General features: G+C 64.6%; 5 protein-coding genes across 16 annotated transcripts in view; 4 read left to right on the top strand and 1 right to left on the bottom strand.

Annotated features, from left to right (window-relative positions):
* PPP1R16A (protein phosphatase 1 regulatory subunit 16A) overlaps positions 1-3,593 on the top strand; it is a 41,157-nt gene extending 37,564 nt beyond the window's left edge. For all 3 annotated transcript variants that reach the window (XM_086695858.1, XM_086695859.1, XM_086695860.1), the window contains 9 exons: positions 66-136; positions 214-359; positions 1,510-1,613; positions 1,680-1,804; positions 1,893-2,018; positions 2,107-2,182; positions 2,256-2,385; positions 2,546-2,711; positions 2,969-3,593. In XM_086695858.1, coding sequence (XP_086551984.1) covers positions 66-136; positions 214-359; positions 1,510-1,613; positions 1,680-1,804; positions 1,893-2,018; positions 2,107-2,182; positions 2,256-2,385; positions 2,546-2,711; positions 2,969-3,337 — 1,313 coding nt within the window. In that variant the 3' untranslated portion in view covers positions 3,338-3,593. The remainder of the gene's footprint in view (positions 1-65; positions 137-213; positions 360-1,509; positions 1,614-1,679; positions 1,805-1,892; positions 2,019-2,106; positions 2,183-2,255; positions 2,386-2,545; positions 2,712-2,968) is intronic.
* Positions 3,594-5,749: 2,156 nt separating this feature from the next.
* GPT (glutamic--pyruvic transaminase) lies at positions 5,750-8,597 on the top strand. Its single transcript, XM_086695869.1, has 11 exons — positions 5,750-5,915; positions 6,060-6,149; positions 6,229-6,337; positions 6,520-6,653; positions 6,819-7,062; positions 7,191-7,270; positions 7,351-7,487; positions 7,605-7,779; positions 7,875-8,030; positions 8,164-8,276; positions 8,349-8,597. Exons 1-11 carry the CDS (start codon positions 5,754-5,756, stop codon positions 8,437-8,439), a joined length of 1,491 nt encoding a protein of 496 aa, XP_086551995.1. The 5' UTR covers positions 5,750-5,753; the 3' UTR covers positions 8,440-8,597.
* A 1,537-nt stretch (positions 8,598-10,134) lies between these two features.
* On the top strand, positions 10,135-12,482 carry SLC33A2 (solute carrier family 33 member 2). The gene is made up of 5 exons (XM_025922790.2): positions 10,135-11,263; positions 11,640-11,787; positions 11,873-11,997; positions 12,065-12,174; positions 12,266-12,482. Exons 1-5 carry the CDS (start codon positions 10,582-10,584, stop codon positions 12,437-12,439), a joined length of 1,239 nt encoding a protein of 412 aa, XP_025778575.1. The 5' UTR covers positions 10,135-10,581; the 3' UTR covers positions 12,440-12,482.
* Positions 12,483-12,565: 83 nt separating this feature from the next.
* RECQL4 (RecQ like helicase 4) lies at positions 12,566-19,220 on the bottom strand. Its single transcript, XM_086695812.1, is given in 23 exon segments — positions 12,566-12,897; positions 12,986-13,094; positions 13,270-13,417; positions 13,500-13,680; positions 13,760-13,929; positions 14,011-14,180; positions 14,182-14,496; positions 14,574-14,836; positions 14,941-15,055; positions 15,128-15,307; positions 15,383-15,562; positions 15,645-15,728; positions 16,179-16,315; positions 16,393-16,485; positions 16,570-16,701; positions 16,806-16,919; positions 17,042-17,168; positions 17,240-17,413; positions 17,416-18,012; positions 18,257-18,400; positions 18,613-18,713; positions 18,802-18,835; positions 18,900-19,220. Coding segments are annotated over 23 exon segments (3,951 nt in total). The 5' UTR covers positions 19,158-19,220; the 3' UTR covers positions 12,566-12,772.
* LRRC14 (leucine rich repeat containing 14) lies at positions 19,160-23,203 on the top strand. Of its 10 annotated transcripts, none has more exons than XM_086695836.1 (5): positions 19,183-19,236; positions 19,645-19,781; positions 20,885-21,238; positions 21,420-22,004; positions 22,097-23,203. In XM_086695836.1, exons 2-5 carry the CDS (start codon positions 19,777-19,779, stop codon positions 22,662-22,664), a joined length of 1,512 nt encoding a protein of 503 aa, XP_086551962.1. In that variant the 5' UTR covers positions 19,183-19,236; positions 19,645-19,776; the 3' UTR covers positions 22,665-23,203. The 10 variants fall into 10 exon arrangements, with proteins under 10 accessions (XP_086551958.1, XP_086551967.1, XP_086551960.1 ...); XM_086695839.1 differs by having other exon boundaries at positions 19,209-19,236; positions 19,645-19,675; XM_086695832.1 differs by lacking the exon at positions 19,645-19,781 and having other exon boundaries at positions 19,160-19,236; positions 21,403-22,004.
* Positions 23,204-23,239: the final 36 nt, after the last annotated feature.

The raw sequence follows: 23,239 nt of genomic DNA, 5'->3' as shown, positions 1-23,239 counted from the left end.
TGTTGGCCTGGCAGGACCCCTAGCCCTGCCACGTCCTGACCACGCTTCCCGCCCCCTTCTCACAGTCCGCCAGTTCCTCGAGAGCGGGGTCAGCCCTGACCTGGCCAACGAGGATGGCCTGACGGCGCTGCACCAGGTCAGCCACGCCGAGGGTGGGGTGGGAGAGGAGGGGGCGCTGGCCGGGGCGCTGGCCTCAGGCTCTGTGGTTCGTAGAGCTGCATCGATGACTTCCGGGACGTGGTACGGCAGCTGCTGGACGCCGGGGCCGAGGTCAACGCCCGTGACAGCGAAAGCTGGACACCCCTGCACGCCGCGGCCACCTGTGGCCACCTGCACCTGGTGGAGCTGCTCATTGCCCGGTAGGGCCCCGCTGGTGTGGCCAGAGCTGGGGAGGGGCCGCAGCCAGGCCAGGGGGCAGGGCCTTCCTCGCAGATAGTTCTTCCTGAGACACGAGCCTGTTGTCCCCTCCACAGGAAGCACACTTGGCCCTTGGCCTCTTGTGTTCCCTCTCACCCTTGCCTACCCTGACTTCATGCTGGTGGAGATCAGGGCCTAGGCAGAGGCTGCAGACACTGACGCCAAGGGGACAAGCGTGTGCCCGGGGCAGTGTGGTTGTCTGCCCGGCAGGCTGTCGGCCTGGGCACATCCTCCTGCCGAGCACTCTTAGGGGTTTGGGAACTCCTTGAGGGTAGGCCTTGACCTCTAGCTCCGGTCCTCCCTGGGGTCTGCCCAGAGAACTGCCACTCTGGGCAGAATGATGGGGGTGGCAGTGGTGAAGACGGAGGTGGGGCCTTTGACAAGGAGGGCGGAGCAGGGCAGAGCTGCTTCGGACACAGGCCTTGGTGAACAGAAAGGGGCATCCAGGAATCCCCGCATAGGGACCCCTGTAGTAGAGCAGACGGCCAGGGGCCCAGGCTGTCCTCGGAGTGGTCCAGGTGCTGATGGTGGGTATGTGGGCGGGTGGCAGTCTCTCCCCTTCACACACAGATGCCGCAGAGTAGGAGGGATGGATGTGCACAGACAGCCCCTACCCCCTCCCTGCTCCTCTCCACAGCGAGCGCCCACCTTTGTGTTCTGGGCTCCCTTCAGCTCCCTGTCTTTCCCTGGGGCCATGTTCCTGCCTGAGCCCCGTTCTCTGCAGCTGTCTTCTGTCATCTGGGCTCTCCTCCCTCTGTCTTTTGCTCCCCAAGGCTTCTAGAGTCCCAGCAGTGCCCCCTGGTACGTGGGCCCGTTGTGCAGGTTGACAGGGACAGATGGGTGTCAGGAACCTGGAGCTCAGACGTGGGTGGAGACTGGGGGGGTGGCCTGCCTGGCGTGAGGACAGGATCCAGAGCTGAGGTCCACAGCCAGATGGTCCCAGGGGCACCGGGGGCCTGGGCCTCCTCCACGTTCAACCCACACTGTCCAGGAGAGCAGCCCTAGGCCGAGGGCCTCTGCAGAGGGTGGACTGGAGGCCTCCGTGGGGGAGAAGCGTTCTGTGGCCAAAGCCCCCGTCCATTCTGCGTGCAGTGGTGCTGACCTCCTGGCCGTCAACACTGACGGGAACATGCCTTACGACCTGTGTGAGGATGAGCGGACGCTGGACTGCCTTGAGACAGCCATGGCCGACCGCGGTGAGTACGGCCCCACCTGCCTGCCAGGGTGCCCGGGTGCCAGCTCTGAGCCTCGCCGCCTTGCAGGCATTACCCAGGATGGCATCGAGGAAGCCCGGGCCTTGCCGGAGCTGCACATGCTGGACGACATCCGAAGCCTGCTGCAGGCAGGGGCCGACATCGACGCCCCCCGGGACCATGGGGCCACGCTGGTGACGATGGGGCCACGTGGGTTGCAGGTCGGGAGGTTGCTGCTGGAGGGGCATGGCGGGGACTCAGGGCCGGGCGGTGTGCCTGCAGCTCCACATCGCTGCCGCCAGCGGGTTCAGTGAGGCGGCCACCCTGCTGCTTCAACACCGAGCCAGCCTGAGCGCCAAGGACCAGGACGGCTGGGAGCCGCTGCACGCGGCTGCCTACTGGGGCCAGGTGAGCGCCGGGGGCGGGGGCAGCCGGGCCTGGGCCGGCGGCTCCTGCCTCCGAGGCCTTCAGCAGCCCGGGCTCGCTGGCCCCTCAGGTGCACCTGGTGGAGCTGCTCGTGGCGCACGGGGCCGACCTGAACGGGAGGTCTCTGATGGACGAGACACCTCTTGGTGAGCTGGGGCCGCCTCCGCCGGTTGTAGAGGGTGGGTGAGAGGGCACCGGTGACCACCCACTTCTCCCCAGACGTGTGCGGGGACGAGGAGGTGCGGACCAAGCTGCTGGAGCTGAAGCACAAGCACGATGCGCTCCTGCGCGCCCAGGGCCGCCAGCGCTCTCTGCTGCGCCGCCGCACCTCCAGCGCGGGCAGCCGGGGGTGAGCGCGCAGTCGACCCCGGTGTCCTACCCTCCGCTGGCAGACCCCCCTCCCGCCCCCCCACCCCCACCCCTGCCCCCGCCGGCGGCGCTCAGGTGCCAGCTGGAGCTCTGGGCAGTCTGCGGGGCAAGTGACAGCCTTTCCCCCGACCCTCCCCCAGAAAGGTGGTGAGGAGGGTGAGCCTGACCCAGCGCACCAGCCTGTACCGCAGGGAGCATGCCCAGGAGGCCATCGTGTGGCAACAGCCACCACCCACCAGCCCAGAACCACCCGAGGAGGACGAAGACGGCCAGACGGATGCAGAGCTGCGACCCACGTCCGGCGAGGTGAGCCCTGCGCCGTCCACCTCCGGCATGCTGGCTGGGGGCCTAGGCCCTGCCCTCTCTGGGTGGTGACATTGGTGACTCCCTAGCCGGCGGGAGCGGTGTCCCTGTGCCCATAAACTGGGCTAGCGTGCCACAGGGGCGGCTCCTGCCCCCACTCTCATTTCTGCCCCCTGACCACCGTGCATGCTGGGGCCCAAGGCCAAGGGAGGCCAGAGAAGGCTTTCCTGATGGCCCCTGGGCCCACGCTTCCCCAACAGGAGGACGACCCCGAGTTGGCCAGGCCACACAACGGCCAAGTTGGAGGCACCCCAGGGCGACACCTGTACTCCAAGCGGCTGGACCGGAGTGTCTCCTACCAGCTGAGCCCCCTGGACAGCACAGCGCCTGACGCCCGGGCCAAGGCCCACCACACCCTGGCGGAGCTGAAGCGCCAGCGAGCTGCTGCCAAGCTGCAACGGCCCCCACCCGAGGGGCCCGAGGTCCCGGAGTCCGGCATGCATGTGGACGCCGAGACCCCCCAGCCCGAGCGCAGCTCCAGGGCTGGCGGAGATCCGCCCCTGCTTAAGCTCACGGCACCCTCGGAGGAGGCCCCCACGGGGAAGAGGCCGTGCTGCCTGCTCATGTGAGGGGCTGGCACGGAGAGTGGTGAGGGTCCCGTTGCCAGGCCCAGCCAGAGGCTACCTTGGGACCCCGCTCCGGAGACCCCGGTGTGTGCCCGGTGCTGCTATTCAGGGGCGGCCAGTGCAGGGCCTTCCCTGTTTCCTGCATCTAGGATGCCAGCGTCTTCACTCAGGGATGAGCCTGTGGCGGAAGCCATCCTGGGGGCTCCTGGCTGCAGTGACCTAGTTTCATCCTGTGACTTGATAAAGGGCTGTTTTGCCACCTGCCTTGTCGTGTGTGTCAGCTGGGCCGCTGTCCCGAGGGTGGGGAGTGCCGTGTTGCTGTTCCTGGGTGTGCCTGTCCCTGTTCGGGGCCTGTAGGTGCTTGTGGCTGCCTGGCACTGCGTAGGGGTGAGGCCCACGGCCACTGGGCGAGGAGCCTGGCCTATGCTGCACCCTCCTCCCGCCTCCCAGCCTCCTGGAGTCTCCTCTGTAACTCTTCACTTCCCTGAGAGGAGCAGGGAGCTCTGGAAGGACATTCCTTGGCAGGGGGTGGGGGTCGGGTCACAGCTGGGGGTATCCATGCCAGAGGGGCAGGGATCCTGGCTCGGAAGGGCGGGGGGGCGGGGCGGGGGGGTGTTTCCACAAGACTCGAGCCATAGCCGGAGGGGAGAATCAGTACAAGGCCAGAGTCAGAAACCTCCCTGGGGGATGAGTCCCCTGTTTCTGGCCTGTAGCCCTGATCCCGGGACCTGGCCGCCAGCCTCTGCCTGGGCTGGCAAAGGGGGCCAGTGGTTGGCCGCCCAGATTCTGAGCTGGCTGGGCACAATGTGTCAGGGTGACAGGGGCCCTTTAGGGGCCTCGAGTGGGAGGGCTGAGGGCACTTACAGCTCATTTGTCCGTGGTGGGCAGCTTTGCATGGCCACCAGAGCTGGGTGAAATGGGCTGAGGTCACCTTCTCCTCCCCAGTGGATGTTGACCCAGTCAGCCTTGTGTCTGCAGGGCCCTCCCTTTCCTGAGCATCAGTGGTTGGAGGGGTGTCCTCGGCAGGGCTGGTGCGGGCCAGCGGGTAGGCTGCTGGGTAAATTTAGTGTGTGGGGCGGTGCAGCTGCCAAGGCCCACCTGCTAACACAGCTGCCACTTGGGCCTTCCTGCCAGGGGCGGGAGGGGGCCGGCTCCGCCTGGGGCTGCTGGGTCCTGGAGGGGCAGGCCTGTGCGCTGGGGGCCCAAGGTAGCACAGAGCCGAGCCGAGGGGTGCGAGGTGAGACACCGGCTGGCTGCTTGGGGATCCTGTTCTTCCCTTTCCAGCCAGCGGGAGCTGAGGAGCCCGGGCCTGACCGGCTGCCCACAGCCCCTGTCAAAGGGCTGGTGCCTTGACCTTGTCAGATGTCAGCAGTTGGGGTAGCCACCCCTGGGCATGGCCTATCAGCTCCCTTCAGGGCCTGGGAAGGTGGGGCTCGGAGGGCCTATCACTGTTTGCTTCCCCTTGTCTCTACCAATCAGGAGCTCCAGGGAAGGGGAACTGAGGTCACCTGGCCTGTGGTGTGGATGCCCAAGGGCAGGTCTAGGCTGGGGCCTGGTGAAAGGGCAGGACAGCAACCAAGAGCAGTGGAGGTGTCCCAGGTGTCCCAGGTGTCCGAGGGCCCTCCAAAGGCCAGAGCTGCCCTGCCCCCGCCTCCAACACTTCAGCCCGGAGACTCTGGCCTCTACCAGTTGCTGATCTGGGACCAAGGTCCAACCACAGGGCTCTTGCAGCCTATGGGCCATGGTTGCCAGCCTGGGAGGGGCCGGATGGAACCCTGCGTCTGAGCTTTTGCTCCCCTCCCCCGATAACCCCAGGATTCTATAGAGGCCTGGCTCAGTTGCCTGGGAGACAGGCCTGCTAGCCCAAGCAAAGATGGGGGGCCTGAGAGGGCTCGGCCCTGGCAGAGCCCTGCTGGGGTAAATCTCCAGAGGCCCCAGCTCCGTCTCCCCTTGGGGCTTAGCCCTGCTCAGCCCTGCCAACCCCTCAGGGCACTCAGCGCACCTCCCCCACCCCCACAGGCTGAGTCCCTTAGAGCTTCTTGAACCTTCTGTCTGTCCCTACCCCCCACGTAGATCTCCTGCTCCCCCCATCGTGGGGACACTGCGCGCCACTGGGCGGGCACTGGGCCTCGCCCCAAGCCCCGCCTGCCTCCTCATGCACTCCCTATGGCTCCCTGGGGCAGAACTGTGCCCAGACTGGTGGGGCGGGGCCCAGTGGCCCCAGCTCCTTCTTCAGCCTTTTCTGTCCCGTTCAGTGGGGCCAGCAGGCTGCAGTGAAGAGGGTGCCCTTTACCTTGAGCCCCCCCTACCCAGGCTCCCTCTTCCCAGCCCCAGCCCACTGAGCCCGGACCCAGCTACCCTTCTCCCCACTTCCGAATCCTGCCGCATCCTGACCTTCCTGCCTGGTCTGAGTAGGGTCATGGCCTTGAGGGCAGGTGACCACAGCCAGGTTGCAATGAACGGGCTGAAGGAGAAGGTGCTGACGCTGGACACCATGAACCCCTGTGTTCGGAAGGTGGAGTATGCGGTGCGAGGTCCCATCGTGCTGCGTGCCCTTGAGCTGGAGCAGGAGCTGCGGCAGGTATGGCTCTGGGCCCCACCATCGTCCTCCAGGCTCCACCTGGGCAGCTGAGCCGGCTCCATTCCTCCCCAGAGTCACGTAGGACAAGGACCTGCCAGAGTAATAAAGGCTCCGTTCTCACTGCCTGTGCCCCCTCCCTCTTAGGGGGTAAAGAAGCCCTTCACTGAGGTCATTCGCGCCAACATCGGGGATGCACAGGCCATGGGGCAGAAGCCCATCACCTTCCTGCGTCAGGTGAGGCTGGCTCGCCATTGCCCCGGCGCCTCTCCCCCCTCGGCCCACGTGCTCGGGCCTCAGCATTCGCTCCTCCCAGGTCCTGGCCCTCTGCGTCCACCCTGATCTCCTGAACAGCCCGGACTTCCCCGACGATGCCAAGAGAAGGGCTGAGCGTATCTTGCAGGCGTGCGGGGGACACAGCCTGGGTAAGTGCCAGTGCCCCAACCAGCCAAAGCCCCAGGGAGGAGCGGGAGCTGGAGGGAGGCTGTCCCAAGGGAGGGGTGGATCCGCCCACCCGCTTGGAAGGGGCGGAGATCTTTGGGAGGGCTGCTAAAGGGACCTCACGTGTCCTCTCTTCCCACCCGCTCTGCCCCGCCTCCTGGCTCAGGGGCCTACAGCACCAGCTCAGGCATCCAGCTGATCCGGGAGGATGTGGCGAGGTACATCGAGCGGCGCGACGGAGGCATTCCCGCGGACCCCAATAACATTTACCTGTCCACCGGGGCCAGCGACGCCATCGTGGTAGGCCAGGGCCGAGGCAGGAGGACACCGGGGCTCTTTCTGGGCGGCCGGCAGGACTCTGTTCCTCCTGGCACCCTGGCACCGGTTCCAGGCGGGGCGGGGGACAGGTGCAGCCCCTGGCCTCACCAACCTTGTCTTCCCTTCCCCTCCCCATCCGGCCTGCAGACGGTGCTGAAGTTGCTGGTGGCTGGAGAGGGTCGCACGCGCACAGGTGTGCTCATCCCCATCCCTCAGTACCCGCTCTACTCGGCCGCGCTGGCCGAGCTCAACGCTGTGCAGGTGGATTACTACCTGGACGAGGAGCGCGCGTGGGCCCTCGACGTGGCCGAGCTGCGGCGCGCCCTGGCCCAGGCGCGGGATCATTGCTGCCCTCGCGCACTCTGCGTTATCAACCCCGGCAACCCCACTGGTGCGCCGCCCGTTCCCCCCCACCCCTTCCCCCGCCGCGGTCAGTCTGCCCTCTCTCCCTGCTCCCCCTCCCCGCTGAGCGCCGCGCCCGGAGTCTGACCCGGACCTGCTGCATGTCCCGCGTCCCAGGGCAGGTGCAAGCCCGCGAGTGCATCGAGGCCGTGATTCGCTTCGCCTTTGAGGAGCGTCTCTTCCTGATGGCGGATGAGGTGCTGGCAGGGGCTCGCCTGGGGCTTGCGGTCGGAGGGCAGCAGCGGCTGCCCCCCGTGACGCCCGTCCGCCCGCCCAGGTGTACCAAGACAACGTGTACGCGGAGGGCTCGCAGTTCCACTCGTTCAAGAAGGTGCTCACGGAGATGGGGCCGCCCTACGCGGCGCAGCAGGAGCTCGCCTCCTTCCACTCGGTCTCCAAAGGCTACATGGGAGAGTGCGTGCAGGCCGGGCGGGCGAGGGCTCGCGGCCTCCATCCTCGGCCTGCCCCGCGCCCCCCCCCCCCCCCCCCGCGCCTCGCCGACCCTGCCTGGACATCTGTCCTCTTCCGCAGGTGTGGGTTCCGCGGCGGCTACGTGGAGGTGGTGAACATGGACCCCGCGGTGCAGTCCCAGATGCAGAAACTGATGAGCGTGCGGCTGTGCCCGCCGGTGCCGGGCCAGCTCCTGCTGGACGTGGTGGTCAGCCCTCCCGCACCCTCGGAGCCCTCCTTCGCGCAGTTCCAGGCGGTGAGCGGGGAAGAGCCCAGGGGGGCGGGGGCGCGGAGGGGGCTGCGCGACCGCGGCCCGGCCCCGCCTGATCGGCCCGCCCTCCGCCGCCGCAGGAGAGGCAGGCGGTCCTGGCCGAGCTGGCGGCGAAGGCCAAGCTCACGGAGCAAGTTTTCAACGAGGCTCCCGGCATCCGCTGCAACCCGGTGCAGGGCGCCATGTACTCATTCCCTCGCGTGCAGCTGCCCCCGCGCGCCGTGCAGCGCGCTCAGGTCCGGGGCCTAGACCGGCGGGGCGGGGCGGGGCGGGGCGGGGCGGGGCGGGGCGGGGCGGGGCGGGGCCCCCGGGGGAGGGCGGGGCCTGGGTGCCGAGCTCTGACCGCTCCTCCTCGCCGCCCGACCTCAGGAGCTGGGCCTGGCGCCCGACATGTTCTTCTGCTTGCGCCTTCTGGAGGAGACCGGCATCTGCGTGGTGCCCGGGAGTGGCTTCGGGCAGAAGGAAGGCACCTACCACTTCCGGTGAGGCCCGGCCCCGTGCGGCTCCTCCCCGCAGCAAACCCCACACCTTTGCTTACCTCCCTCCCTTTTTAGGATGACCATTCTGCCCCCCTTGGAGAAGCTGCGGCCTCTGCTGGAGAAGCTGAGCCAGTTCCACGCCAAGTTCACCCGAGAGTACTCCTAACCATTCCCCTCCCCGCTTTGGGGCCAGGCTGGGCCGGCAGGGCCGACCCTGGACTTACCATGCCCAGGGCCCTGGGGGTTAGGACTTGCTCCTGCTGCCTGCGGGGCTGGGCCCCCTGCCTTTCTGCAGGCCCCCAATAAAGCTATGAAACAGCCTGACTACTTCAGGTGTGCGTAGCTGTATGAGCTTCCCCTGCCTTTGTCCACTCCGGAGTTCCTTTCTGAGCTGGGGTTCTGTGCGGGCCTGGAGAGCCTGCGCGGCGGGGCTGGGGGGTGGGTGGGTGACATTTGTCAGCCTTCAGGAGGAGTGGTCAAGGAGGGCTCCCAGAGGAGGTGACCTTACAACAGATGCGGTGCCTCTCATGGGCTGCGTTTCCACTCTGGTGTCTGGTCCCAAGGCAGAGAGTGGCAAACTTCACATAAAAATTAGGAAGAGAAGGAGGTGTGAAGGAAGGTACTGGGCCTTTCCGTTAGGGTTGGTGATGACGCTGGACAAAGAAACAGGGGAACTGAGTCCCAATGTGGCCACATCAGAAACAGTAGCCTATGGAAGACAGAAAGCTGTGTCCCCTGGCCTGGCTCCCCTTGGTGTACTGTCCACCTCTCTCCTGGCAGCAGTGAACTGTAGGCTGGAGCTGGCTGGATGGGTGGGCAGCACTCAAGGGAGGACGTCTTGGTCTTCCTCCTAAATGGGCAGATGGCCTGGTGCTGCCACCTGAGGCTGCTGGAAAGCAGGGGAGGGGAGGGGAGGGGAGGAAGAATGAGCAAGCGACTCTTGCTTTGTTTGTATGGATTTGAAGTGTGAGATGTGATATCCTAGCGCAAATGCAGTCCTAGGGCCCGTGAGGGTGGAGGCCCCTCCCAAGCCCAAGCGCCCAAGGGCAGGGGCGGAAACACGAGTGTGTAAAATGCTGACAAAGGGGCACCCTGGGGAGGCCCAGGCCCTGGCGGGTGTGCAGCCCTCTGCCCTTGCCACTGGAGCAAGGACTAGTGTCTACGGTGTGCGCACTCTGTGGGTCACTGCAGTCTTCTTACGGAGGGATGGCAGTCCCCTTTTTACAGACGAGGAAACTTGTTGAAGTGACAGGAGACCCACTCGGTGGCTGCACCAGCTGTTGCTCTCAGGGTTGGGCTGGCTTCAGGGGGTCAAGGGTTAGGAGCCAGTACTAGCACTCTAGCTCTGTCTGCTCTGGAGGTGGTTCCTAACCCTGGGCCACACCCGCTACCTCCTCTGGGCCTTGGGAGCCCTCTGGGATGCAGCTCTGGGCAGGGGAGAGAAGGCATGAAACGCTTGGAGGGGCGCCTCCCTCCACAGAGCCGGCTGGAGTCTGGCAGGACTTGGGCCCGCCTGCCCTCCTCTCCTGGCCTTGTCACTGGACGCTAGAGGGCGTCGCGGGGAGCAGCTGGCCGCGTCCCTCCGGCTGAGACCTTTCACACAAACCTGCCTTTCACGGTCCTCTGTGGCCACTGGCTAGGGGAAGGCACCGGAAGCACAGCCAGAAGGAGGCGAGGGTGCCAGCGGCGGAAGTAAGCAGTAGTAGACCGTGGGGGCTGCCGGAAGGACCCGGTGGACACTGCAGAACCAGGCTCCAGGTGAGGCACCAAGGAAGCAAGCACTTCTGCAGAGTTAGGGTGTGGGTCCAGGGGGTCTGGGAGCCGGACCTGATAACCTTGGGAAGGACCGGGATGGGCCACAGACTCAACATCAGCCAGGCTGCCCGCGGCGCGTGCTCAAGGCTCCCCGGCCGCACCCGGGGTGGCCACGGGGGGCGCCCGAGGGCGGCCGGCGCTCTGGCCCGCTTCTCAAGCTCTGTGGCCGCCGCATCTCGCGGCTGCGTAGAGAGCGGTCTGTGGAGGGCGCGCCGCCTCTGGACCCGAGGGTACCGGTCCGGACGCCAGCCTGCACAGCCCTGACCTGACTGGCCCAGCCCAAGAGCCATGACGCCGTATGATCCCTGACTTCATCCTGACCGGAGCGGGCCCCACCCGGAACCGCTTTGCCTGCCCCTACTCCAAGCCGGACCTCTGATTCCGATCCGGGCTCTGACCTGGCCTTGAACCCAGCCCGGGCCACCAGATTCCAGGCCCAGCCCCAGCCCCTGATCCCCCAGCACTCGCCCTCGGGCTCTCCGCGCTCCTGGCCATGCATGGGAAGCTCCTGCCGCTGGCCGGGCTCTACCTAGTGCAAGGCTTGCCCTATGGGCTGCAGTCCGGCCTGCTGCCCGTGCTGCTGCGGGCGCGCGGCCTCTCCCTGACACGTGTGGGACTGGCCAAAGTGCTGTACCTGCCGTGGCTGTTTAAACTCGTGTGGGCCCCACTGGTGGACACGCGGGGCTCCCTGAGGGTCTGGCTGATGCTCAGCACGGCTGCTCTGGGCCTGGTGTGTGGGCTGCTGGCAGTCCTGCCTCCTGCAGAAGCTGGCCAGGCTGGGTTGCCTGTCACCGTGGCAGGGCTGCTTCTGCTGCTGAACCTGGGTGCGGCTGTGCAGGACGTGGCCCTGGACACGCTGGCCGTACAACTCTTGGAGCCAGCCGAGCTAGGGCCTGGTAACACAGTGCAGGTGGTCGCTTATAAGCTAGGGGCAGTGCTGGCGGGAGGGGGCCTGTTGGCCCTCGTGCCCACCCTCTCCTGGCCCCTGCTCTTTCTGCTCCTGGCTGCCATCTATTGGTTGGCTGCTGCCCTGGTCTGGGCTGCACCAGCCCTGCAGCAGTTGCCTGTATCTCAGCCCTCAGAACGACCCCTCCGCACCCTGCACCTTCTGCAGGAATTGCTGGCCATGCCTGGTACTCTGTGGACAGCAGGCTTTGTGCTCACTTACAAACTGGGTAAGTGAGGCCTTGAGTCAGGCAACAGCAGGGACGGGAGCCTGCAGGTGGATCCCCAGGAGCCCCGGAACCCGTTTTGTGGCCACCTTCTGGGGTATTAACTGTAGGCTGGAGCCCAGCCTGGCTCTGCAGCTGGGCTTTGCCTCTGGTCCTTCTCCAGCTCTGGCTGCATGGCTTCTGTGAGCTCCAGCCATAGCCCCTTGGGTCTCAGATGGTGCTTCATGCTGACCCTATGCTTGGCTGATGCCCAGTCCCAGCTGTCTCCTGGCACCCGTGGCCCAAGACAGGGGCAAGGCAGGGGCCTGGCTAGGGGAAGGCAACTGAGGCCCCAAGTGAAGAGAGGTGGGCAGCCCCCCTGCTCGCGTTCTCCCCACAGGTGAGCAGGGCGCCAGCAGCTTGTTTCCGCTCTTCCTGCTGGACCATGGCATCTCTACTCCAGAGCTGGGCCTGTGGAACGGTGTGGGCGCTGTGGTCTGCTCCATTGTAGGCTCGTCCCTGGGCGGGGCCCTGCTGGCCAGGCACTGGTGAGCCCTCCTCAGCTTGCCCCACCCACCTGCTCATACCTGCCTTGCTCCACACTCCCTGACCTGCCCCATCTCCCCACCCCAGGCAACCACTGCCTTTGCTGAGGTCTGTGCTTCGCTTCCGTCTTGGTGGTCTGGCCTGCCAGACCACCCTGCTCTTCCACCTGGACACCCCGGGGGTCAGGCTGGGCCCCAGCACCGTCCTGAGAGGTGAGGGGCTGGCCACGGGAGGGGAGGAGTCCAGAGTCCCGGGCCCTACTGATCTTGGCCCTCCCAGGGGCAGCCTTGTTGAGCCTGTGTCTGCAACACTTCCTGGGGGGCCTGGTTACAACCACCACATTCACCCTGATGATGCACTGCAGCCAGCTGGCACCCAGTGCCCTGCAGGTAAGACAGTGTGGCTGGGATGCCCAGGGGCTGCAGGGCTGGGATGCAAGCAAACCCTCATTTGATCTCACACCCCACCCCACCCCCGCAGGCCACACACTACAGCCTCCTGGCCACTCTGGAGCTGCTGGGGAAGCTGTTCCTGGGCACACTGGCTGGAGCCCTGGCTGACAGCCTGGGGCTGCATCTCTGCTTCTCCCTCTTCCTTGCTCTCTCAGGCATGCCCATTCTGTATCTGGGTCTGGCACCCAGCACCCTGGCCTGAGCTGGGTGGCCAGCCCACCTAATAAAGCTGAGCGTGCCCACGGCCTAGCTGTCTGGGATGTGTGATGGGCAAGGCTGTCCTCAGGCTGTGGGGGCTGCCCCATAAGAAAAGAGGGTTCCTAAGAACGACTTGAGCATTTTTTATTCCGCGTTTTGGGGCCTCTTCGCCCCGCTTCTGGTGGTGGGCTTTGCCCAGGTAGTCAGTCACTGTCTTGGCCACAAATGTCCCTTCTCTTTTCCCTGAAAAACTGCCACACCTGGCTCCCTCGGCACGGTGGCCACACAGCCCCCTGTGTGTGACATGGGGGAGCAGGGCTGGCCTGCGGCAGGGTGGTCAGTGGCCCCACAGCAGGATCTCCTCTGTAGCTAAACGCATCAGGGCACGGAAGCTCAGACGCAGGTGTTTTCTCCAGAAACGCCGGTCCCGCCCGTACACCTGGGCTGGATAGCAGGGGCTTCCTGTGGTGGAGTGGGAGACACGGCCCTGAGGACTCTGGGCCAGACCTGGCCCCTGCCCATGTCCGAACCCAGCCTCCCAGGCCCTCACCAATGCCATGGAAGATACGGGCCACAGCCCTGCCCGAGAACTGCTGGTCTGGCCACGAGGACAGGAGATGGCGGACGTCCTGGCGTATCTGGTCCTCCCAGTCCTGGATCTGTGGGTGGCAGGCACGTAAGGCCAGCCCACGCTTCCACAGCACCAAGTTCCGCACAGCCCACCGTGGTGCAAGGCAGGAGACAGAGTGTGTAAGCGTGTGCACGCACTTTGCTGCCTGACCTCACTGCAGGCCTGTGTCCTCTCTTCACTCCCCAGGAGGGGCTGGCACTCACCCTGGCCTGTCCTGGCTCTGGACCCTGCTCGTCTTCCATGCCTCCTGGCCCCTCTTCCTCGAAGTAGCCACTGAGCAGAGCCTTGAGCCTGGCACTGTGCTCCTCATCAGGCTGCTCCAAGCAGGGCCCGCAGCTGGGGAAGGCTACACTGGGGTGAGAGGAATCTGTCAGCGCGGTTCACCAGAGGGGGAAGCGGGGGTGGCCTCCGGCCCCGCCCACCTCTCCTGCACCTGTGAAAGGCCTGGAAGGTGCGTCGCAGGCGTGCCAGGGCCTCCTGCTCACGGGTTTGTACACGTTCATATAGGAAGTCACAGATCTGGTCCTTCTCGTGGGCTGTCAGGTCTCCGGGGCTGTGCAGACAGAAGGCGAGCTCCCGGAACTCCACCAGCACCCCTGTGTCCCGATGTGCACCTGCCAGAGAGCTTGTGAGACACAGGCAGGAGGGCGGCAAGCAGGGCTGGGTCCAAGCAGGGTTGGGGGCAGGGCTCACCTGTCCTGGGCTCTGGGTACCACTGCAGTTGACGGAGAGCCTGCTTTGCAGGGGCGAGCTTCCAGCCCATCGAGTCGGCCAACTTAACCACGTCAAACTCTACGGAATAGCTTCCTTCGCCTATGTTTTCCTGTGGCTGCTGGGCTAACCAGACCGCCAGTGGAGGACACCTGTCCCAGGGAAAGGGATATGTGATTAGCAGCCCTGGTCCTGTGTCCCTGGCCCCAGCCTGGGGTGGGATGTGTGCTCACCTGCGGGCCAGGGCCTGGAGCTGGGGGAGGCCCCCAGGGCAGCGCAGGTGGCAGTAGGCATAGGTGGGTGCCAGCAGCTCCAGCCAGCGCCGTGGGTGTAGTTCCAGGTAGCACAGCAGGGTCTCAATGGCTGGAGGCAGAGCAGGGCTTAGGGGACACAGGGACGTGGGGATGCGGGGAGGTACCCACTCCTGCCCCCAGTTCCTCACCCTCCTCAGGCATGTCCAGGGCCTGCACCAGCGGCTGCACTGGGAGTGCCCGCTCATGACCCAGGCACTGGGCTAGGCCTTTGTTGCTGGCTTGCTCGGCCTCGCTTGGGGACACGGTCACAGGCCTCTCTTGGCTCTTGGCTCCCTCCTGCTCTGGGGGCTGTTGGGCATGGGTGCAGGTGCAGGGTGGGAACGAGCACTGTACCAGCTTCTTCACGGCAAGGAAGTCGGAGGCCTCGGCATGCACGTGTCTACGCAACTCCTGCAGGTCCTGACCCTGCGAAAGAATAGCTGTAAACGTGGGGCGGTGGGGTGGGGTGGGGTGGGGGGAGCTCAAGTGGGGCAAGTAAGAACCTGGGGCTGTAGAAAGAGGTGGCAGTGTGCGGGCTGGCCGTCCCGTCCAGCCCGGCCCACAGCCTGCACGTAGCTCTCAAAGCTGGGGGGCAGCCCCAGGTGCAGCACGGCCCGCACGTCTGGCCGGTCCAGCCCCATCCCGAAGGCCACTGTGGCCACCACCACCCGCAGCCGGCCCTCCATGAAGGCCTGCTGCACCCGCCGCCGCTCCCGGGCACACATGCCGGCGTGGTAGGCTTCGGCCACAGCTTCCGGGGCCTGGCCTGCAGAGAAGACACAGACAGTTGGGTAGAACGTGTTCCTGGGGCAGGTCCGTGGGGCACAGCCCTGCTGACCTCCCCTCTAGGCCCCAGGTCCCAGGGCTCACACAGGCAAGTGCGGAGCAGCGCAGCAATGCGCTCCGTGTCTTCGCGTCTGTTGCAGTAGACGATGACAGAGTTCAGGTCGCGAAAACGATCACTCTGCAGCAGTGTCACCAAAGCCTGGTGGACGACAGTGGTCAGCACGGGCTGTCAGAGGCAGTGCCTCTGCCAGGCCCCGGTGTGTCCACTCACCTGGTCTGGGTTCCTGTCCGTGGACACAGAGAGGTACAGGTTGGTGGGGATGGTGACTGGCCCTCTGAGGACATGCTCCTCAGCCACGCCTAGATGCTGAGCCATGTCTCTTGAGGTGCTGTGCGTAGCCGTGGCCGTAAGACCCAGAAAGCAGCGGACACCCATGTGTTCCCGCAGCACCTGTGTGGGAGAGGAGCCAGTGAAGGTGCCCCACCCACCCTCCCTTGCCCCTTCGCTCGCACCCCAGAGGCTCACCTTGCAGACACGCAGGTAGCAGGGCCGGAAGTTGTGGGACCACTGGGACAGGCAGTGGGCCTCGTCGACACAGGCAAAGGCAACGGGAGGCAGCTGAGGGAGGGAGCCAGGGGTCCCTGCCGCAGCCCCAACCAATGCCTCGGGTGACAGCATCAGAACGTGCACCTGGGCCGCCTGAACCTGAGGACGGCAAGGTCAGGAGCATCATCGAGGGCCTGCCTTCTGTCCCTACCCATCTTGCTGTGTAAGGCCCCTCCCTCACCTTCTTCAGGGCAGAGTCCCGCTCCTTCCTGGTCATGCCTGAATGGATGCAGGCTGCCTTCAGGCATGGGGGCAGGCCAGACACCTGTGGGTACAAAAGGACAACCAGTTGCAAGCCACCCTTCCCCTGCTCTTCCTCAAACAGCGCTCAGTGGTGCTTGGCCTGACAGCTGTTGCCATCTTCAACCTGGGCTCCCTAGGGAGAAAAATCCCAGCTCGTAGATCCTGTGACTAAGGATTCAGAGCCCCCTGTGAGCCTTGGTTCAGGAGTGCCAAGAGCAGACAGGCCCCACTGGGGACGTCCTCCCTCCCTAGAGCTGCTCCTCTTGGGGGTGGACTCAGGTCTGGCCAGCTGTGTCCCTGCTGCCCTTGGACCATTGCCAGGCCGGGGACTGTGGGCAGAGCTGGCAGGTTGAGAATAGCTGAGCTCTCTACAGCTCCGGCCAAGTAACTGACAGCAGCCCCAAAGGGTCAGAAGAGCCGTGGGCACTGGTTCCTGCCTTCTGCATGTGCTGGAGGGGTCCCGTCCGCGCACCTGGTCGTCCATGAGAGACAGGAGGGGAGAGATGACCAGTGTGAGGCAGGGGCTCCGCCGGGCATAAAGCAGCGCGGGGAGCTGGTAGCACAAGGACTTGCCAGCACCGGTGGGCGACACCAGCAGCGTGGATATGCCTGGTGGGAACAAGGGTCAGTGTGCTATCCTGTGGCCGGGCCTTGGCCCTGTCCCATCCCCCAGCAGCCAAGCTCACCAGAGAGGATCCGCATGACCGCATGCTCCTGTCCGGGGCGGAAGGCACGGTGCCCTAGCTGCTCCAGGGCCTGGAATACCTCAGCTGGCGTCTCTGTGGACGCAGGTGTTGGTCAGCATGGCCTCAAGTTGCCCCCATCCCCCAGTAAAGGCTCTCAGCTGAGAAGCATCTTTTCACCTGCCACTTGCCCAGAGGGCCCTGGTGGGTAAAGTGGTGGCACGGTAGGGGGCAGGCAGGGCACCCGGGGCACAGGCTGTTCCACGGTGACCAACAGCTCAGGCCCAGCAGGCTCTGGATCTTTCTCACTCACTAGAAACAGATGGAAAAGGGTGGTGTGGGAACTCCAGGCTGGGCTGGGGTCATTCTAGCAAAAACACACCTAGCTACAACCTGCCCTCCACCCCTTCATTCACCAGGGAGTCGGCAGCTGGCACTGCCTGTCCTCTGGACTACTTCCTCCAAAGTGAGCAGGGTCTGTGTGTCGTCTTCATTCTCACCACCTTTCTTCTGGGGGGCTGGGGTATGCTCTAGGTTAGGTAGAAGAAGCAGATAGAATCTTTTACCTGAGCTACAGGTGCTCCCCCCGCCCAAGAGTACAAGTCCTCTCCAAAAACCTCAGCCCGGCCCACCACCAGAGCAGAGGTCTCACCTGGTTGGGGGCACTGGGATGACCAGTGGCCTAGCTGCCCACACCGGAAGCAAGAATTCTTGAGTGTGGCTCTGGGCCGACCACCTACAAAATGCTCCCCTTTCTTCTGCCACTTCTGCTTCCACATCTGGGGGCCATAAGAGAGGGTCACGTGGCAAGAGGCAGTAGGGGTGAAGGGAGTGCCTGCCAGCACCTCACCTGCTTGCGGAGGAGCCTTCCACGGAGAGCCGGGCCCCGCACGTAGCGTTTCTGCTTCATGTTGAGCCGCACGTAATTACCTCCGTTCCGCACAGCTACTCTAGAAGGGATGTACAAGTGGGCCATGCCCCAAGCCTGCCCCAACCTGGCTCGACTTAAGGTGACCCTACCGGGAGGCTGAAGCTGTGGTACCTGGAGGCTGTGGCGCCACTGGGGCGCTGTGCCCACAGGGGTTTTCCCGAAGGGTCTTCTGCGTGTTCTGCAGTCCCAGCTTCCTCAGGCAGGGGTCCTATTTGGCCACTGTCTTGCTGGGCCTGTGCAGGGCTCCCCTCTGGCTCCCTATTCCGTGTCCACCTCTTGCCTTGACTGTCGCCAGGTTGGGGGCTCCCTACACTGACTCCAGCTGTCTGTAGGGCTTGAGCCTCAGGGCTAGTGCTGGGACCAGGGACAGATGGGACACATGAAGTCACAGACTGTGACTGCTCTACACCCAAGTTAGGCTGGCAGGCCTTGGAAGCCCCCAGAAAATCTGGGGCCCCATTGTGACACCGCTCCAGCCAGCCAGGGTCTAGGGAGCCCAGTCGCAGGCTCAAGGATGCCTGTAGCTGCTGGAGGCAGCCCGGCCTCAGCTGGGGCCCAGCAGGCTGCAAGGGCACCTCACTGACTTCTTCTGGAGAGATGAGGGCAGCCCCTGCACCTGGTGGCCTTGGGGTGGGCATCTCGGACGAGGGTCTTCGTGGAGTCCGGGGTATGCGGCTCAGGGCTGGCCCAGCCTGGTGGGGGTGCGGGGGAACAGACCAACAAGCAGGAACTCAGGTCTCTAGGCTGCCGCCGACCTGAACTCCCCCCAGGAGTTTCCGCCTGATTAGTGCTGCAAGAGCGTACGTGTGCACGTTTGCACAGGCACATGTGCGTGGAAGGGTTAGCAGAAAAGGATATCTGGGGGTCCGGTCACTGAGTGGAGAGCAGCTCTGGGTACAGGTTGGATCCACTCACTGCCTGGCTCTCAGCTCTCACCTGCAGGGTGCCCTTGAGGTTGGCCTTAAGCCTCTCCCCGTAGTCCCGCACAGACCCTGGCCGGCTTGGCCCAGAAAGAGGAGGATGTGGACTGTGGGTCGCAGCCCGATTCAAATGGGGCCCCCAGCAGCTGGGTTCTGGCACCTGCAAGAAGAGGCGGTGGGAGTCCGAGCCAGAGAAAGGCTGGTGCGAGGGGCGGAGTTGTCCCCAGCTCCCTTCCCCAGCCCCCAGGCCCTCCTCCACCATGTCCAGTCCTCCCCCAATGTTCTGTGCCCCACACAGGCTCGTTCACAGCTCCTCTGGGCTCTGCCACGCAGGAGACTGGCCGGGAGGCTGGGGCGTCAAGGCCTGGGTACCTCCTCTGCCTGCACGGAAAGCGATTGCTTGGGGCCGCGGGGTCCCACCCCTTCTGCCTCCTTCAGGGCCTCCTTCAGGGCGCGGTACTCCCGGTAGAGCGCTGGGGATGGGGTGAAGGGTTACTGGGGGGCCGCCGGTCGCCCCACCCACCCTGCGCCCCTCCTTCCGCCCCGCGTCGGCGGGCTCACCCCGGGTATCCTCAGGCGCCGCCGCCACGTCCTCCTGTGAAGGGAGCGCGTCAGCCGGAGGCCGCACCCTCACCCCCCCGTCCCCGGACAGCCTGCACCTGGCCCGGCCGCCTCCCGCGCCGCCGCCGGAACGCGCTCTCCCAAGCCTGCAGCCGCTCCCGCACGTCCCGCAGTCGCTCCATGGCGCTCGCCCCGCGGCCGCGGGCTCCGCAAATCTCCCGCCGCGAGGGAGACGCCGGCCGCCAGCCAATGGGGGCGTCCCGCAGGGTCGGAGGCGGGGCGTCTGGGCAGCCTCCTCCGGGGCAGCCAATCAGTGGGACCCTCATGGGAAGACCAATGGGTGGTGGCCACGTCATCGCGGTGCGCGGAGGCGCTGGGCGGGGCGCGGCGGACCGTGAGGCGGGGCCGGTGGCGGTCGTAGCGGCTGTGGGGCCGGTGAGCGCGGGCGGCCGGCTGGGGATGGAGCGGGGCGGCGTGCGCCCCCGGCCCTCCCTGGCTGCACGAAGCAGGCGCGGGTGCTCGGGGCGGGCGCCGCCCGGGAGGCGGGAGCGGGAGTCGGGCGGTTCGTTCGCGGGGTGGGGAAGGATCTGGAGCCCCGCGTCGGGCAGAGCGACCTCGGGCCCCGGGGGGCGACGCACCGGCTTCGAGGGGCATATCCCGTCCGGGAGGCGGAGGGCGTCGCATTGATGGTGTCCCTCGGCTCGAGCCCGGGAGGAGCCGGGCGGGGGGCGTCTTGGGGCAAACGCCGGGAGCCGCGGGCCGGCGGGAGGGGGCGGCGGCCACCACACAAGAGGCTCCTCCCATGGTGACCACACTGGCTGCTTTCGTTTCCTCTCGTGACAGGTGCTCGGTTGGTCTGTCCTGTCACAGCGAGGTATGAGTCGTCCTCGCGAGAATTGTCTACAGGCAGAGCAAGGCCGAGGGTTGACGTTCGGGGCTTCTCAAGAACCAGTGCCCTAAGGACTTTCGTTGTGTATGAGGTCCGGAAGAACAGGGACTCTGGGGCCCGACTGCTCCCTCTTCCCTGAGCTCATCACCCAGGCTGTGACCTTGGCCGGGCAAGATTTAGGGCTTAGTTTTCTAATCTGTTTCTGGGGGGATGACTGGGAAGCAGTTTTGAGGATGAGATGTTTGGCCCGCTGAGAGTCCACTGGCTGTTACTGCTGCTGAAGTCAGTAACGGAGCTGATATCCAGGTACCCCCCGGGGTCCCAGGCCTTTTTTATATGCCCCTTGTTAACTTGGATGCGCTTTCTGCTGCTGCCCGTACCCATCTGAACAATTCCTGGCCTGGGGTCTTATGAATCCTATAGGTGTGAGAGTCACTGGTTTTTTAGGGAAAAGGGAGATGTTTAGACAGGTGACAAAGACTTTGGTGGATGAGGTTTGCTTTCTGTTTTTCTGTAAGTCTGCAAAGATCTCCATGCTTGGCAGTACTACTGGACCATAGTAGTTAGGACTGAGGGTCATGCTGAAGGCTTGGGTTACTCAGGCTGTCTGGACACAATGTTCCCTGGGTACCCGTTCTTTTTACCTATGCTGGTATTTATTAAGCTGCGTCAGTGCTTCCAGTTCCTGTCCAAGGACCACCTGCAAGAGCTGGAGGAGGGTGGGGCAGGTTCCCGCCCCTTGGGAGTTTCTTAGCCCCTCTAGTGTTTGTGTGCTTTGTGAGCTTTATTCTAGTTTTGAAGAAAAGAGGATCTCTGATAAGCAGCTTTGTGAGGTCTGAAGTACAGATGTTGGGGGGGGGGGTCCTGCAGAGCAACAGTCATCAAAAGCACACCCAGGCCAGTGGTCATTTTTGGTGTTGTGCTATTTATGTACTGTTTGATGGCTAAGTTTTTCTAAAGAGGCACCATGCTTCTGGAAGTCGGGAACCGGGGGGGTGGCCCCGTTCCTATTTTCATTCAGTTCAACCCATTGTTAGGCACCTAGCACTTGCTTTTTGGTGCCACGGTCCTCCATTGAGTGCCAGCTCTGTGCTAAGCACCACGCTGGGTTTTCCCACTACCAGCGATGGAGGAGGCTATGGCCGGGCGGTGGCCTGGGGTCTGTCCTCCCCGCTGAAGGGCCCTTCCCTGCAGGTGGCTTCCTGCCTGGCCCGGCGCCATGCACACGCTTGTGTTCCTGAGCACGCGGCAGGTGCTCCAGTGTCAGCCAGCTGCCTGCCAGGCCCTACCCCTGCTGCCTCGAGAGCTCTTCCCCCTGCTGTTCAAGGTGGCCTTCATGGACAAGAAGACTGTTGTGCTTCGCGAGCTGGTGCACACATGGCCTTTCCCGCTGCTCAGCTTCCAGCAGCTGCTGCAGGAATGTGCTCACTGCAGCCGGGCCTTGCTGCAAGAGCGCCCCAGCACAGAGAGCATGCAGGCTGTGATCCTGGGGCTGACAGCCCGGCTCCACACCCCAGAGACCGAGGCTGGCACACAGCCTCTCTGCAGGTATGGGTGCACCCGAGGGGCTCTCAGGCCTGGGGGGTGCAGAGAGGGTTCCCCCCTGAGGTTCCAGGCGAGTGCAAGAGCTCAGTGCGGAAACAGGCATGTGGCTTCTGCCCCAAGGTGGCTGGGAGTGGGTGTGGGTTCTGCTTCCTTGTCTCCTGCTTCAGCCTACCCGTGCTCCCAGGAAGCATGCCCTGCGGGTGCTGGACATGACGGGCCTACTGGATGACGGCGTGGAGCAGGACCCTGGCACCATGAGCATGTGGGACTGCACAGCAGCTGTGGCCCGCACCTGCATAGCACAGCAGCAGGGCGGGACTGCGGATCCTGGGCCAGCCCCCATTCCTGTGGAGGTTCGTGTGGACCTGCGGGTGAACCGGGCCTCTTACTCGTTCCTGCGGGAGGCACTCCGGAGCAGTGTGGGCAGTCCCCTGCGGCTCTGCTGCCGGGACCTGCGGGCTGAGGACCTGCCCATGCGCAACACTGTGGCTTTGCTGCAGCTGCTGGATGCGGGCTGCCTGCGCCGTGTGGACCTGCGCTTTAACAACTTGGGCCTGCGTGGCCTGTCTGTTATCATCCCACATGTGGCCCGATTCCAGCACCTGGCCAGCCTGCGGCTGCACTATGTGCATGGGGACTCGAGGCAGCCCTCTGTGGATGGTGAGGACAACTTTCGCTACTTCCTGGCCCAGATGGGCCGCTTCACTTGTCTGCGGGAGCTCAGCATGGGCTCCTCTCTTCTCTCGGGGCGGCTGGACCAGCTGCTCAGGTGAGCAAGCCCCACTGTTGCCCTGTCCTTTTCCCCTCTTCCGAGACCCTGCCCTGGTCCTACTTGGTTGTGACCTGTGTCCCCTATTATAGCACCCTGCAGAGTCCCTTGGAGAGCCTGGAGCTGGCCTTCTGTGCCCTGCTGCCCGAGGATCTGCGCTTCCTGGCACGGAGCCCCCATGCTGTCCACCTCAAGAAGTTGGACCTTAGTGGCAACGACCTGTCCGGCAGCCAGCTGGAGCCTTTCCAGGGTCTGCTGCAGGCAGCAGCAGCCACACTGCTACACCTCGAGCTGACTGAGTGCCAGCTTGCTGATACCCAGCTGCTGGCCACGCTCCCTGTGTTGACGCGCTGTACCAGCCTCCGCTACCTCGGTCTCTATGGCAACCCACTGTCCATGGCGGGCCTCAAGGAGCTCCTACGGGATTCGGTAGTGCAGGCTGAGCTACGCACGGTGGTGCACCCCTTCCCTGTGGACTGCTATGAGGGTTTGCCCTGGCCACCGCCTGCCTCTGTCCTGCTGGAAGCTTCCATCAATGAGGAGAAGTTTGCTCGTGTGGAGGCGGAGTTGCACCAGCTGCTACTGGCCTCAGGTCGTGCTCATGTGCTCTGGACCACTGACATTTATGGGCGCCTGGCCGCAGACTACTTCAGCCTATGACCTCTAGGCTGTCCTGGTGTTCAGGGCTGCTGGAGACCCCTCCCTGCCTTAGGTAGACAGAGCCTTTGCTGGGACCCTGTTGGAGGCCTGACAGAGAGTCACTGGTCTCTGGTTTCCTTGCTCTTGGGCTCTGGCAGCCTTCCGATGCTTGGTGGAGCACCTTGCGAGGTTTTGCCCTGTACCTGTTCCCCTGACTGGCTGACTGTGGGCTTAAGGGCTGGATTCCAGGCCTGTTTTGGTTTGGCCAGGCTTGGTTTGGGTGCACTTGGCTGCCCTCTGGTGTCCTGGTCCTCTCTTTGGAATGTTTCTGGGGTGCCAGCTGTGAGCTGAGAGAGGGTGTTCTGTCTGGGCCCTTCCCAAGAACAGACTGCTCTGGGGTTGAAGCTGGAACAGGGACCTGCTTCAAGGTGGGTTGGGTCCCCACGCACTGGAGCCTTTCATGGTTCTCTCTGCCCTGGCACCCGGGAGACAACCTGGCTGGGCTTTGGAGCCAGCGGGTGTCATTAAGGTACAAATGTGCAGTGTGTTTGGAACTTAAATTTGTGGTGTTTTTTTCTGTCCTAACTGGTCAGAAT

The sequence above is a fragment of the Puma concolor genome, chromosome F2 (assembly GCF_028749965.1).
Source record: "Puma concolor isolate L17-30 chromosome F2, mPumCon1.1.hap2, whole genome shotgun sequence".
In the NCBI taxonomy this organism is placed as follows: Eukaryota; Metazoa; Chordata; class Mammalia; order Carnivora; family Felidae; genus Puma; species Puma concolor.
Note: the sequence above shows the minus strand (reverse complement) of the source record. Positions and strands in the feature narration are given on the sequence as shown.